This window comes from Natrix helvetica, assembly GCF_964273705.1.
Source record: "Natrix helvetica genome assembly, chromosome: 3".
Lineage (NCBI taxonomy): Eukaryota > Metazoa > Chordata > Lepidosauria > Squamata > Natricidae > Natrix > Natrix helvetica.
Window position 1 is genome coordinate 108781023 of NC_138549.1, and position 16703 is coordinate 108797725.

Consider the following 16703-nt stretch of genomic DNA (forward strand, 5'->3'; position numbering starts at 1 on the left):
GTCTTAAAGTTCCCAAGTTTGGACACCCCTGATTTATCCCATAAAATAATCAAAACTGAGGCTTTCGCTTATGAAAGGAGGCATAGCCCGCTTGACAAATTTTAGAAATGAATATTTCTGGGAATTTTTTCAAAAGGCACTTCTGTTTTACTTAATAGGTTTCAAAACAGTTTGTCATATCTGCACATCTTTGTTTAGCACTTGGCACATTTTCCACATTTCAAAAATCTCCAGAGACAACAAAAAAAGAGCTTACTAAGGCACCTAATATAACAGTGGATTGGATAAGGCTGGATGGTTCACAGGTTAGGAAAGCTTGATGGTCTGATCCCCTTCTTTTATGATACTCTAAAGAAGGGGTGGCCCTTTTATGACGTGGACTTCAACTTGCAGGATTCCTAAGCATGGCTGGTTCAGGAATTCTGGGAGTTGAAGTCCACAAATCATAAAAGGGCCATCGTTCCCAACCCCTGCTCTAAAGCAATGCATCTCAAGCTCAGCAACTAGAATCCTAGTTGCATCCTAGAATTGTCCAGCCAGCAGGCCGGAAGTTGGACGTCTTAAGGCAGGGGTGTCCAAACTTGGGAACTTTAAGACTTGTGGACTTCAACTCCCAGAATTCTGGGAGTTGAAGTCCACAAGTCTTAAAGCTCCCAAGTTTGGACACCCCTGCCTTAAGGTCACTGAGGTTAAGGCCCTAAAATAAACATGTATTAAACTTATATATACTCTCCCTAGACACAGAGGCACATACATACCACGTTGTTCTTGGATTTGGAATAGATGTTTTTTTCCACTCCGCCTTGCTTCTTTTTACTATTTCTTACTCTGACCTTTATTATTATTATTTCCACATCTTTTTCTTTTCCATCCCACAGCAAAAATAAACCTTGGATTTGACTGAATTATCACTTTTCCATCCCCCTTCACGCTCCCTGGATTTGAAAGGTAAAAATGTTGAAACTTCTATACTTTCTCATCTGGGGGTGGGCGGGGGAGGACTTATGGCTTTGGTTCAGCAACAGCAACCACAGAAGGAAAGGTGTCTCTTGGATCCTCTTGGATCCCATAGTATAAATCGTCCTCTTCTGCCTGCTGTAAGGCTCTGCTGCATTCCAGACGACCAGGACCTGCTGTTCCCACAATGCCATCCCCTGCTGTAGGAGGAAGAGAGCAATGGCTCTGGCTTGGGGCCACGGTATTTTCATTGCTTTGCCCCTGACCTTCTACTGCCAGGGAATCAATCAAGGCAAAATCTTCATAAGAAGGAAGCTTGAATTGGAGCTGGCTTCCTGTTAGAGGCACAGGATTTGGGGCATCTTTCCATCTCTGTAAAAATGGGCTGTTGGAAGTGGAGTCCAGGGAAGAAGAGTCCACTTCCTCTTGAAGAGATGCTAATGGTGCAGCCTTTGGAAACCTCTTAGATGGGCTGGAAGAAGAAGAAGGAAAAGGAGGAGGAGGAGGAGAAAAGGATTCAATGAAGGACATTCCTTCTAAGGCTGTTTGCAGAACTGTTTTGGGTTTCAACTGAGAAGTTTACAGTAAATGAAGCAATGTGGATGTTAAACCTGCACCAGGTTATCAGTCCCGAGTGACTAATTTCCTTGTTATGAATTTGGTTTCCAGGGCTAGATTTTATTACTGACCAACCCAGTCTAACATCAGCATCTTAATAAAAGAATGGGAGGAAAACTAAACTGTACTAGGCAATATATTGACTATATTGGCTTTTAAAGATGGAAACCGGACTGCTCCTATTTTATTCAACCACCTTTTTTTTTTTAGAAATGTCCTTTAACTAAGGATCAGAACATGATTTGATAATTCATCCGTTTTACACAATATAAATTAGCACTGCCACATCTCAGCTACATAAATCTGGACAACCCCTACATTGTAGTTAAAGAGTTAAGGGTTTCTGTATCGCCTTGCTTCCATCTACAAGTCTTTTAGATTTTTGCACTCCAAATCCAATTGTCCTAATATAAGCTAATTCAGGGACAGTTCATATATGTTACTCACCAGTTCAGTCCTGTTGTGGCATCTCTGTTGGGGCTCTCGTTACTCTCTGAGGGCCTGTGTACCTCTGCTTTGGCATGTATATAAGGCTGGAGATGTCTTCCTGTCCTGACCAGTGGCACTGGGACGGGCAAAGTTCCCAAGCATTCTGCAGAACTGTTTGTCTGGATCTGTTCATAAGTCGGCAGGCTTTTCTCATATATGTCAGCTTCTTTCTGGCTTGTGTATTGGGTTTGCAAACTGTGGATAAATTAGGATAAAATTCATTTCCATCCATCCACGAATTTATTTTCAAGATCATTAATCCCTGGACATAAAGATGGCCCTCACTCCTAATAGTATTAACATGACTTTGATCTTTGTGAGATCCTACGGAGAATATTGTCCCAAAGAAATAACATCATGCATTGATGGGGATATTGGAATCATAATAATTTATTCTATTGTGTTTTATCTCTCCACAAGAAACTGACCAGACAGAACTGAAACTAACAAGAAGTGATGTACTGATTGAGATTGGACTACAAATAGGGCATACAAGGTTTTATTCTACTGTCCGCCATAGAACTCACTGGTTATCTTTGGCCAGTTCAGAGGTGGTATTCAGCAGGTTCTGACCAGTTCTGGAGAATAGTAGCGGAAATTTTGAGTAGTTCGGAGAACCGGCTCTGACTGGCCCCACCCCCATCTATTCTCTGCCTCCCGATTCCCAGCTGATCAGGAAGAAATGGGGATTTTGCAGTAACCTTTCCCTGGAGTGGGGAGTGAATGGGGATTTTGCAGTATCCTTCCCCTGCCATGCCCATCAAGCCATGCCAACCACGTCACACCCACTAAGCCATACCTGCAGAACCAGTAGTAAAAAAGTTTGAATCCCACCACTGGGCCAGTTGGTCTTTCATAGACCAACATAATCCATTGGATGGTTACCGTAGACACAAATCTGAGGAAAAGGTGCTACATTGCTGGTTTAGGTTTGTGGAAGAAAGACACAATATCTAATCTAACAAATAAGGAAGGAAGAAAAGATGAACAGCTAAAATTAATTAGAGCATTGGCAACTGAACAAGAGGAAGATATAGAAGGAGGTATCTTGTGCCCTCGAAGGACTGGTGTTTAAAAAAGGAATGATTATTTTTTCAAACTGAGACATACAGGAAAGGAATAATCTGTTGAAATCATTATCACATTTTTTTTCTTCCACATTTATGAGGTATGTGCTTGCTTCTCCCTTTGTTAGCAGAGCAGGTTATCTGGGCGTATCAGTGCTTACCAAGGAATTCTAGAAGTTGATGTCCACAAGTCATAAAAGGGCCCAGATAGCTCTTAAATCAGGGGATGCCCTCAAATGAAGCTAAGAGGGGGCTGCTCCAAGTTCAGTAGGCTAGAGGGTCACTCTAATGTCCTTGAGATATGCCCCCTTGCCAGTGGTGTGCTCAGGGGAGAGCCATAATACACCACCTTTGTACATGTGTTGATTTCATACACCCATAGAAAGGAATAGGATTTCAATAAGACATTTGTGAATTCTACGTGGACTTTTTTGCCTCTCTCCCTGAAGATGCCCTCTGGCTCTTCCCATTGAATGAAAAGTTGTTCCTTGAAGAAGATGTTGACCAGTTTGAATATTTTGAGTCAATATTGTGCAGTTCAGTACAGGCCACGTTTTCCCAGTTGGAATCTGAACCCTTGTTAATTCGGTGAGCTGTGCTAGCACCAAGAGTGAACCAAACATAAACTGCGGTGCATCTTTGCTAGAGTTAGAATGGCTGCACCAAAGGGGATACTGTTCTCTAGCTCATAACTCGGCAAGCAACCATGTTTTATGAAAAGCCTTCTTTGTTAAGAGGCCTTAATTAAGAAAGACTGACTTAAACTAATTCACAGCAAATGACATCCAGATCTTAAATCAGGAAAACAATTCTTAACAAAGTTCATAAAAATGAACGTGGCCCTAGTTTCTGCCATCCTTTCCAATGTTGAGGAATACCAATTTCAGAAAAGTGACTCTTCTGTATGACTTGGATGGAGACTTCCAAGTGTTATAGTTTTCTCTATGGGACTTATACTTTTCTATGGGATTTATAATGTTCTCTTTGGGAATCTTCTCAACGGGGTGTATAATCTTTCTTAGCCTTAACACGTTAGAGACACATGAAGGCAAAAGATCTTTTGTTCTAATGCCAAGTTTACTCACCTTATATCCTGAACATTTACCAGGGCTAGTTAAATACTAAGAGGAAGCTGAATGTTAGAACCTCAAGATTATTCTTTAGTTTCTAGCAGGTGGAAATCTAATGTAATTTCATGAGTTTGTTTTAAAGGAGTAATAGTTTTTGAGGTGCCCTTCATTTTTTCACAGATGGTAATGGTGAGTTTAATTTTTTTTTTAAGTCAACAGATATAATATTTAATGCCATTTGCTGTCCCATGCCAGTGTTTCTTATCCTTGACCTTGTTCTCCTGAGGAACATAGCCTCTAGCATCTACTGGCTAGCACTCTAATTAAAATGTAGATTGCACATTATTGAGTTGAAGCCTGATGTTTTGCCTTCTTCATAAGCATACCTTTTCTTCTCGGGAATCTTATTTTCAATTGATGATGAGGCAGCCAACTTCTTCACAAGGAACTTTTCAGACTCTGAGTTCTTTATAAGAAACTTCTCGGACTCCGAGTCAATGGAAACAACTCTGATCTAGAGGAAAAGTTAGAGAAAATGTCTCTATTGATCCATTTGTGTTTTGTGTAAATATGCAAATAGCAGTATAATTTCACTAGGTATCACTTCAACAAGCCTTAGAAATTTGCATTGTTGAGTACGTGTAAAGGACTATACAATTGCAGAAAGCCAATTCAATCTCCTATTGTACAAGTCTTCTGCCCAGCTTCTCTTTAGTTATTTATTACATTATTACATTACTATTACATTTATTACATTATTAGATGGAGGCGTGCTTAGATGCTGCGGCTTTGAGCTCCTGGTAACCAATTTTGTTGTATTTATTTTGTACAATGACAATAAAGAGTATACTTACTTATACTTCACTTCCTTTCTAGGGAGGCAATAATGTGATAAGCAAATAATGTGATAAGCAAATAATGTAATAAGCAACATGATGTCCACAATAATATAATTGTGTCCATAATAATGTAATTGTTCCCACCATAATGCCATTCACAATATGGTGCCCATGGAACAAATGTGGCACTAGGCACCTTCCTTGGTGCCAATCTTGTTTACTCTCCCACCTGATTTTTAAAAATAGTTTATTTCAATAAAAATAATAACAGGAAGTTGGAGTGTACCAGTCTCTTTGTAGGAATGCTTTTGGGTCCCATCAGATCTGAATAATCCTGTTCCCACAACACCCTTAATTGAGCCAATGGAAAGTAACATTGTTGGGACACCATAAACGAATTAACTGACCTAATCAAATAACCAGCAGGCAGTTAAATTTTATCTCAATCATTCAAAGGATTAAACTAACTCCATCCAACCAGTTGTATAATTCCTAAATGAATACCTAAACCCATTGTCAATTTCTTCCCAACAAAAAGAGCTAGGGAGAAAAAGCAGCTGAAAAGCAAATAGAAATTTGAGATTGAATTCAGAATATAGAAACCTGGTCCCACATAACCCATGCCAATCTGCTCCTCCTGCTACCTATCTAGGGCCTTGCCAATGAAGAAGTAGGCTAGTTATGTTCATGTAGCCATGTCAATAGCCTCCTGATCCAAGACTCATGAGATGTCAAGCTCTTTCTGGAGAAAAGAGATGATTGTCAGCCCATATAACCATTATACTGCCTTAGGATTCCTAATTTTGCTCCATGTGTACCTGCCCTGAGAATGAAGATATAAGTAAAAATTAGAGTTGCAGGAATTGCCATACATTCTCCATCTAGTTTGAGTTCAAAGGAAAAGAGCAAGTTCAAGGGTCAGAAATGATATTGAGAAAGGTTCCATCACTACCAGCCATTGGCCACAGAAGAGTTTTAATTAGTTTGTATTTGTCAACATTTCCTTCCTTCCTTCTTTCCTTCCAGTTTCAATCAGATTAACAGATTCACACATGTACAACACACATTTCGTTGGCAAAATCAACATTATGCAGAATTTCAATCTCAATAATAGTTAATTAGATAGCTCATCCTGAACAATTCTCTACACCTAATCTCTAGCTATCTCTTCAATTACGTAACGGTTAAACACAGCTTTGAATTGTCTATGGAGATTCTCCATCATCTAGGTCATGGTTGTCTCAATGGTGCTTTTTCAAGAGGCAACTGGACTTTCTGTTTTTTTCTTTGAAGATGTTTCGCTTCTCATCCAAGAAGCTTCTTCAGCTCGGATCTAAAGAAGCGTCTTGGATGAGAAGTAAAACGTCTACAAAGAAAAACCAGAAAGCCCAGTTGCCTCTTGGAAAAAGCACCATTGGAACAGCTTCCTTTTGTGAAATGGCAGGCTGGAAATGCAATACCATATGTATAGAGTTTTGTTATCGTTGTTGTTAAGGAATACATCCAGAAACATCAGTCCAATTTTAGATATCCAGGCAATAGATTTAAATTATCACTCCCAACAGAAAACAATATCTTACATTTATTTTTAAAGAAAAAAAAGAGATGGGGTGGGAGGGGAGAAGAAAGAGAAAGAAGAAAGACAGAGAGAGAAAGTAAGAAAAAAGGAAGGAAGGAAGGAAGGAATGGAGGGGAGAAGAAAGAGAAAGAGAGAAGAAAGACAGAGAGAGAAAGTAAGAAAAAAGGAAGGGAGGGAGGGAGGGAGGGGAGAAGAAAGAGAGAAGAAAGACAGAGAAAGTAAGAAAAAAGGAAGGAAGGAATGGAGGGGAGAAGAAAGAGAAAGAGAGAAGAAAGACAGAGAGAAAGTAAGAAAAAAGGAAGGAAGGAAGGGAGGGAGGGAGGGGAGAAGAAAGAAAGAGAGAAGGAAGACAGAGAGAGAAAGTAAGAAAAAAGGAAGGAAGGAAGGGGAAAGAAAGAGAAAGAGAGAAGAAAGACAGAGAGAAAGTAAGAAAAAAGGAAGGGAGGGAGGGAGGGGAGAAGAAAGAAAGAGAGAAGGAAGACAGAGAAAGAAAGTAAGAAAAAAGGAAGGAAGGAAGGGGAAAGAAAGAGAAAGAGAGAAGGAAGACAGAGAGAGAAAGTAAGAAAAAAGGAAGGAAGGAAGGGGAAAGAAAGAGAAAGAGAGAAGACACAGAGAGAAAGTAAGAAAAAAGGAAGGGAGGGGAGAAGAAAGAAAGAGAGAAGGAAGACAGAGAGAGAAAGTAAGAAAAAAGGAAGGAAGGGGAAAGAAAGAGAAAGAAGAAAGACAGAGAGAGAAAGTAAGAAAAAAGGAAGGGAGGAAGGAAGGAAAAAGAAAGAAAGAAAGAAAGAAAGAAAGAGGAAGGAAGGAATTAACTATTTAGGCATTTTTTAAACAGATATGCTACCTACCTTTGGGTAGCACTGACACATGCTCCAGATGATGCCCACAGCAATGACCAAGACTCCCAGGGTGCAGAAAGTAATATAGATTTGTGGTTTCTCCACACTCATTATGAACATGCCAATCATGACCAGAAAGAATCCCAGGACAATAAATCCATAGCGAAATGTTTTTTCTTCAGCCATTGCAACCTCTACCATTCAGAAAGCAAAATTGACATCAAGCTAATCTAACATAGACAGACTCATTCATAAAAGGAGGTTGAACTGGAATCTGGAAATGGGAGGGAGGGAGGGAGGCAATCCAGGGTAGCCTTTCACCTGTCCATGACTCAGACAACCCACAGGTACCTCTTCCAGAGGCAACAAGGGGGACAAGTGTCAGCTCCACCTTCAGACTAGTCCTGCCCTGATCGCAGCCAGCCAATTTTAAATGGGTTTGTAATGAATGCAAACAAGATATTTAAATTCACATTTGACTAACTCTGCCTTGGGGGGAACTTTACTATAACCTTCCTCCTAGCTACAGACAGCGCAAAAGCTGCCAATGATTTGCCAAGGGAGTGTGGAGAGAAAGTTAGAGGTTCTAGGCTCCAATCAGAGTTGAAGCTAAGGGTCTGACTGGTGAATTAGGGAGCAGGTAGACAGCCAAAGGAGTGCTTTTTCCACCATGCTTCAATACTTTACTCAAATTAAAATATAGCTTCTCTCAAGTAATACGTCTTTCTTTGTGTGTATGTAATTAACCTGGTTTATTTATTGAAAACATTTCTTAAACATCCTTTGTCCGGGGATTATTATTTCATATGGCGTAGCAAATGCAGCATGGTGTATAAAATTGGCAGAAACAACATATAAAAATATAAACCACCAAAGCAGTGAATTGTTTTAAAAACACACAATACGAGCAATGAGGAAAATTATGTATAAAATTAAATTATGTTACCCCAGTGACTAATATACAAAAATATTAATAAAACCATTGACGCAAGCTAATAAATGAAGTATTCTGGAAATTTTTCAAGCTTTGGAGAATGAAATTGTCATATTAAGAAAGGCAAATGACAAGAAAGTTGGTGAATTATTTACTTTCTTAATTAGTGAGAAGAGTCATATTTGGATGGGAATCCTCAGCTATAGCCATGCTCTTTTCCCAGGAAAAAAAAATACTCAACCGAACTGCACTACATCAATGTGAATAAATATGATTGATATGTTTAATATAATTATAATCATCCCTCAGTTTCCACATTCCTTCATTAAACAGTATTTTTAAAAACTCCAGTCTCAATAAAGGTAAAGGTTCCCTTCGCATATGTGTGCTAGTCGTTCCTGACTCTAGGGGGCAGTGCTCATCTCCATTTCAAAGCCAAAGAGCCAGCGCTGACCAAAGACGTCTTCGTGGTCATGTGGCCAGCATGACGAAACATCGAAGGCACATGGAATGCTGTTAACCTTCCCTATTTTTCTACTTGCATCTTTTACGTGCTTTTGAATTGCTAGGTTGGCAGAAGCTGGGACAAGTATCAGGAGCTCACTCTACGCGGTGCTAGGGATTCGAACTGCCGAACTGCCGACCTTTCTGATCGACAAGCTCAGAGTCTTAGCCACTGAGCCACCGCATCCTATCCAGTCTCAACAGTTACAATCTAAATTGTAATCCAAGAGTATATTTTCCCATTATCCCAAACACGCTTAGTCTTCTGGGTTTACTCTTAATTCATCTGAAGATTTTCCATAATTAATCTTTTTTCAGAAGGATCTTCAAACATTTCATCCTGAATTTGCCATGCCATCATTCAGCCTTTCTTTTCCCAACTGCTAGTGAAACCACAATTTGTATTATATATATATTTAATGTACTAATCAAGCTTGCGATTACAGCAAGTATCCTTTTTTTTCTGGTCTTCTTTCCTCTAATGGATAACAATATTTCAATCATCGCACTTTATTTTCTTCCCTATCACTGAAGTCTTTAAAAGCATTTCAGATTTACAGTAGAGACACAAATATTTGGGGAGTAGGTTGCCATCTAGTGGGGCTTTCAACATGCAAGTAGGAAAGTAACTCACTGGAAATTTGCTTGTCGGTGCTTGATTTTGATGTCAATTTGTTTCTTTATGAAGAATGGGTGATTGAGGACTCGAAATGTTGTCCCCCGGACCTTTTTTATTCTCATTTTTCTTGCATTTTGCACAGAACCTTTTTTTCAATTACTTAGCCAGCAGTCAAATTCGACCTGGTTCCATCTCAGTTTACTATTCAAAATTTGGTACCTAGAATGGTGGATTTAATTGGTACTGTAGGAAGTTAGCACCCACCCCGCTCCTAGAAGAATGAAATATTCTAGGAAATATTAAAAAGGCAGAATATTATACTTTCCTGGATGGGAAAAGGAGAAACATGTTTTATAGACAAATCAGCTCCCTTCAGTTCCAGGGTGATGGAAATAAGACATGGCACTCAGGACCTGATAGGATTAGTCCTCTACCCATCTCACCACATGGCACCTGGGAATATTACATCATCCAGCAAGGCTCAACCAAGCCTGGGACTCAGGACAGCCTACAGGGTTGCCCCTGCATGGCCCCATGGGAGTCTGACAGCCAATGGGATACATTTCTTACACAGGAACAGGAAGCTCTAAGGTAGGGCCCAACAGAGGGTATCAATCTCAATCTCTCTCCCCCCCCTCTCTCCCTCCCTCATGTGCTTTTTTGCCCAAGACCTCAAACCATGTGGTCCTGTCCACCATTAAAATCTTCTTTCCAAGCAACTTCCGGTGTCTTTTTCCTCACTTGGAAGCGAACCCAGATGGACATTTCTTCCAAGATTACCTTGTCCCCAGTGGAAATACTTTCTTCTCAAACAAGAAGAGCTTGAGTCTCTATTTCTTGAGAGATAATCAGCATCTAAATGAGATTGAACTCCAAAGAGAAACCATGGATATCCTAATGCAGGGGTGTCCAAACTTGGGAAGCTTAAGACTTGTGGACTTCAACTTCCAGAATTCCCCAGCCAGCATGCTGACTGGGGAATTCTGGGAGTTGAAGTCCACAAGTCTTAAGCTTCCCAAGTTTGGACATCCCTGTCCTAATGAATATTCATTGGATTCAGTCCCGTCTTGATTGGCTATCCCACTCATGAGAAGGATCCTTCTATTTATATCAAAGATGCTAAGATACAACAAGGATTCCAGTTTGGAAGAATCAGGCTGGCAATCATCATTTAGACCTTTTTCTACTGCCTAAACTGAAGCACCTCTGCTGCATTCTCAGAATGCATCTGAATATTCCTGAAAGCAGAACCTGGGTACAGGTAGTTCTCAACTTACAACAGTTCATTAGTGACCAAAGCTACAATGGCATTTTAAAAAGTAACTTATGGCCATTTTTCACACTTATGATGGTTGCAGCATCCCAAGGTCATATGATCAAAATTCAGAGGCTTGGCAGCTAGTTCATATTTATGACGGTTGCAATATCCCGGCATCACGTGATCCCCTTCTGTGACTTTCTTACAAAGTCAATGCCGGAGCAATCATGTTACAACTGCAGTGATTCACTTAACAATTGTGAAAAGAGGGGTCATAAAATGGGGCAATATTCACTTAACAAATGTTTCCCTTAGCAACAGAAATGTTGGGCTCAGTTATGGACATAAATTGAGGACTACCTGTCATAATTAATGAAATGGTTTATAGAGTCAGTTAGCATTTAGGTGACTCTCTTCTATCAGGCAAAGAATCAAAGACCACATGCTTTGCGTACGTGTGCATGAGAAATGAAATAGAAAAAAGCTCAACTTAAAACTCCTAGACTAGAATAGGGGTGTTAACCTCAAGGTCCAGGAGCCAGAGCTGGCCCATGGGGTGCTTAGATCTGGCCCATGGGGGCCCCCTGGAAACAGTGAAGGACTGGCCCGCGGTGCCTCTGCCAGCAAAAACTCAGTTTTCACTGGCAGAGGGTTGCAGGAGGCCATTGCAGCTGAAAACAGACTTTGAGAGTCCATTTTCTCTGGCAGAGCACTTGGGCCGCCACAGGCGCCCCCGACATGAGTTATGTTGAGCTGGCCACACCCACTCCGGGCCCCTGGGTCAAACACAATCCTGATGCGGCCTCAATGAAATCGAGTTTGAGCCCCCTGGATTAGAAGAAGGCAGAATTATAGACCAAGAGGGAACCCACAGTGAATCCTTAACTTTCTATGTACAATCTACTATCCCATTATGGTCAGTGGATTATGAATTGCTGACGAATCCATGCCTTTGGACTTGGACCTCTTATATCCAGAAGGATGCCCAGCCATCCAAAGCAGCTTTTGAAGAGTCACATGGAGTTTCTAGAAAAAGGAGAACCAAAAATGTTCTCCTGCACACTTTCCGTAGCATAACAATGAACAGCCCATTATTTATCCCCCTTTATCCACTCCCCTGATATTGTGCCATGAAAATTGGAAAATAAAATGGTCAAATGTTAGTTGTGCAGGTTTTGAGGAGAATTTTAAGAAGGATTGTGGGGATGGCAGTTAAAGAGGCAAAAGAAAATTAACCAAGCATTAATCTTGTTCCTAATTTAATGAAAAGGATTAGGGGATGACATGATAGCAGTGTTCCAATATCTCAGGGGTTGCCCCAAAGAAGAGGGAGTCAAGCTATTCTGCAAAACACCTGTGGATAGGACAAGAAGCAATGGATGGAAACTAATTAAGGAGAGAAGAAACCTAGAACTAAGGAGAAATTTCCTGACAGAACAATTAATCAGTGGAATGAATTGCTTCCAGAAGTTGTGGGTACTCCAATACTGGTGTTTTTAAAGAAGAGATTGGACAACCATTTGTCCGAAACGGTTTCCTACCTCAGCAATGAGTTGAAGACCTCCAAGGTGTTTTTCAATTCGTTGTTGTTGTTGCTGCTGCTGTTGTTGTTACTACTACTTCAGAGCCCATGGTTCTTGATATGCCATATCCTGCCTAAGATTCTGTACAACCACTTCAATGGCTTCTCCATTTTGTCTAACTAAATGTGTGCATGCACATAGATGATCGTGGATGTCATCACCTGGCAAAGTGACAGTTCAAATGGTTTGGCCAACCTTAGTATAGGATGGATGGACTCCAGTGCTCCACTTTGCTGATGATGGTCCTGATCACTCCTGTTACTAATGTAATTAAAGAATGTGCCACTTTCATTCAAGGCAAATTAGGAGGCTCACATCTGACAGAAGAACGAAACGGAGTCAGGAGTCGTGAACTGAAAGGAACTAACCTACATGTAAACTCTTCTGAGCTTGTTTATGATCCAGCTATTGATCCTATCAGGTTTTCAAGAACCATCCACATGTGTGAGATTCCTTTCACAAGGAAACGAGCTCCTTTCAAGATTCATATACTCCAGCATCTCTTGGGCCACAGTGGTAAATTAGATAAATCCACTAAATTTGCAATGATGCTTTTTCACAATTTCAATCAGGATCTAATATACATGGTTACAAAAACAGATTAGCTTAAAAAACAAATAATCCCTATATTAGTGATGGGATGTAAACAATTTTACTACCTGTTCTGTGGGCGTGGCTTGGTGGGCATGGCCTGGCTTGGTGGACCTGGCAGGGGAAGGATACTGTAAAATCTCCATTCCCTCCCACTCCAGGGAAAGGTTACTGCAAAATCCCCATTCCCTCCCAATCAGCTGGGACTCAGGAGGCATTTTATGGATGGAGGAGGGGCCAGTAAGAGCTGGTATTTACTGGTTCTCTGAACTACTCAAAATTTCTGCTACTGGTTCTCCAGAACTGGTCAGTACCTGCTGAATACCACCTCAGACCTATATCCATAAAAGAATGGAGGTACCCTTCCAATAGGATGGAGTTGTAGCCTCTCGGCAGCCAGCCGCTCCAGCAGCCAAATCAGAAGAGTCTGGGTCAGCATCAAAGCAACCTGGGGCTCCAAGGGAGAAGAGAGAATGGAACTGGCAGAGAGAGAGAGGCAGAGGCAGAACCTGGGCCATCTGTCAGCCCTCAGATGGAGAGTCAACAGTCCCCTGGTCTGGAGGTGGTTGATGAAGAAGAAGAGGAACATCTGAGTCCAGTGCCTGATGCGCGGCTGCGCAGAAGGCAAAGAAGGGGAGAGCAGTGGAAAGCCAATCCTGGGGAAGGAAGAGCCACCGCTGCTAACGAGGCTCCACCCTAGCTCTGGGGATAAAAGGCAGGGGGTGGAGTTGAATAGGTACGGCAGGCAACTATTCATCTTCCGGCTGGATGGACTTGTTAGCCTGCGAGATAAACTTTTTTCCAGGGCTGCCGGTATTCCTAATAAAGGAATCTTTTGAGTTCATGTCAGTGGGTTTCTCATGTTTGGGGAGCTGGGTCAGGACAGATGGATTCCTTGTATTCAGCATTGGTACTTTCCAGCAATGTAGAGCCAAAAGTCACTTTTATCTACAATCGTTGCAGTATCAATTAGAAGTGATTGCATTGCATAGTATTACATTGTATTGAATTGCACTGTTTTGCAACGCATTACATTGTACTCCAATTGCTGTCTAATTTATTTTGTTTACTTATTAAATGTATTGATAGTAATGTAGTCCAATACAGTTGAGAGATGTCAAACTGAGGTTCTAAAACACAAGATCTCCTTAAAAAGCCAAATTTCCTTCCCATTATCATGGATTTGCAGCATAGCTAAACCTAATTAACATGTTTAAAATGGAAATGCCCCCCTCCCCGTATCCATTTTTGTAGAGCAAGCATCATGTAACGTAGCCCACAACAGATCTATTATATAAAGATAAATACATACAAATAAAAGGAAAACTGACCAGGATAATAATATGCTGTTAATATTTTGAAAAGAAAAATCAAGTTAGCAATTAAAGGAGGTGGCATATAGCCAGTAATAATGGCTATTATTTTCCTTAGAAAATAATTTTTCCTTTTTTAAAAAATGTGATGTGCTCCCAGCATTTGTATTTAGAAACACATAATCTGTGTATTGTAACTATTACTATTGCTAATTTAATTTGTGGACCGTAAAATTTAATTTATAAATGAAACCGTTTTAAAAAACTGAAATACTTCCTTTGACTCGCCATCTTTCGCATAGTGTCCTCAGCATTTTGTTTTTCTTCCTTGCCCTGCATCCATGCCTTTAGACAACATGACAATGGGCAGAAAGCACATCAATTATATGTCTCTTGACACACCAGGAGATAAAATGACTGGAGGTTAAAAAAAAAAAAAAGGCACAGCAGTAGAACTATTAGAAACTTGGTGACTCTTTGTTCGTGAGGTCAAATGGACTTTGAAGAGCCGTTGTGGCATAGTGGTTAGAGTGCAGTACTGCAAGCTACTTCTGCTGACTGCTGACTGCCAGCAGTTTGGCTGTTCCAAGTCCCACCGGCTCAAGGTTGACTCAGCCTTGCATCCTTCTGAGGTCGGTAAAATGAGGACCCAGATTATTGGGGGCAATATGCTGACTCTGTAAACCGCTTAAGAGAGGGCTGTAAAAGCACTGTGAAGCAGTATATAAGTCTAAGTGCTGTTGTTATTTCCACTGAAGGCCATAGTGCTGTGCCCACTTATCTCTGCCCACTTATCTCTAGGTAAACATGCACAGATTGCCCTGAACACCATGGGGGAAGAGGATGAAACGAATCAATTTTAAGATAATCCCGTCCTGTATATAACTAATTTTAGAGAAGAATATTTCCTTTTAACCAATAAAAGGGTGCAACCCAGCTAAAAATATCAGAGACTTAATTGCATTCTTGATGCTGCCACCAGATCCATTGTCTAACACCCACATAACCTATTCTTTAGCTTGAAGAAAGAATTGATCAAACATGTGACAGTGCATATCTTCTAGGATTCTTTTTGTTGCAGGAGAAGATGGGGAGGGATAGCTCCTCGCCTTCTTCTGAAAGAGGAACAGATGGAACACAATCTACTTTGGAGGAACAGGTATGGAGGAGCGGAATCTAATCTGAGGCCCAGCAAGACAGAGGGGTCAGTTTTCCTGTCCTAATTTTAAGCCCGCAAAGATTTTAAAAAATGCATTTTCTAAACCTGTAAATAAACATTTTAATTAAAGGAAGACATAGTAAGTCATCCATCCCTCTTTAAGAAGAAAAAAGTACCCATTTACTGGTAGTCCTCGACTTATGACTTCCATTGGGACTAGAACTTCTGTTCCTGGGCGATGTGTCATTAAGCGAGTCACACCTGATTTCATGACTCTTTTTGCGGATGTCATTAAGTGAATCTGGCTTTCTCCATTGACTTTGCTTGTCAGGAGACACTAGGAAAGGATGCAAAGGGTGAACAAGTGACCTTGGGATGCTGCAATAGCTGTAAATACATGCCAGTCGCCATGTGTCCAAATTTTGATCACATGCTGTGGAGGACACTGCAGCAGTCACAAGTGAAAGGAGCATTCGTAAGTCACTTTTTTTCTGCACTGCCATAACTTTGAACAGTCATTAAATAAATGGTTGCAAGTCAAGGACTACAATACCTATACAGAATGAATGATTCTTCTACAAGTTCTGATCCTATGCATCTGGCAGGAGCCAGAACCACACAAATTAAGCACATGAAATTTTTCAGGACCAAAGGTTGGTGGAGACCCTTAAATTCCTCTATTTTGGACTTCTTTTTAAAGCATTCCCACCGGCTCAAGGTTGACTCAGCCTCCCATCTTTCCGAGGTTGGTAAAATGAGGACCCAGATTGTTGGGGGTAATAGGCTGACTTTGTAAACCGCTTAGAGAGGGCTGTAAAGCAACGTAAAGCGGTATATAAGTCTAAGTGCTACTTGCTATCATACCACTGAATTTTGTCGGGTCACAGAAAAGTTGGCACTCTTCTGCATTTCTTGAGGTATCAAAGACAAGCGGAGAAAAAATATGTGTTCTAACCATTTGCTTTTCCACCAATCTTCTCAGCAGATTCAATTTTAAAGTATGCCGTCTACAAAATACCTCACATGTATCATTTCTCCCCACATTTTTTTTCTTCCGTTCAAACAAGTCGGATTCTCAGAGATTGCCCTCACAAGTCCTTCAGGTTTTCTTGGCGAGGTTTTTCAGAAGTGGTTTGCCAATGTCTCATTTCTAAAGTCGCTGAGAAGAAGCCATTAACCCAGTGGTTCTCAATCTTTTTGGGCCATACCCCACCTAAGCATCTCTAAAATCCTGATGCCCCCCCACCATCCCCGTGACATATAATTCTTACTTTACTGGAAAAG

The 16703-nt window shown here is 40.8% G+C and overlaps 1 protein-coding gene across 1 annotated transcript in view; it reads right to left on the minus strand.

Moving 5' to 3' along the window:
• Positions 1 to 679: 679 nt before the first annotated feature.
• Positions 680 to 16703, minus strand: part of BSND (barttin CLCNK type accessory subunit beta) — a 41620-nt gene continuing 25596 nt past the window's right edge. The window contains exons 2-5 of the mRNA XM_081946897.1: positions 7468 to 7652; positions 4588 to 4715; positions 2023 to 2259; positions 680 to 1429 (exon numbers count right to left, since the gene is read on the minus strand). Of these exons, the coding sequence (XP_081803023.1) occupies positions 1003 to 1429; positions 2023 to 2259; positions 4588 to 4715; positions 7468 to 7652 (977 nt within the window). The 3' untranslated portion in view covers positions 680 to 1002. The remainder of the gene's footprint in view (positions 1430 to 2022; positions 2260 to 4587; positions 4716 to 7467; positions 7653 to 16703) is intronic.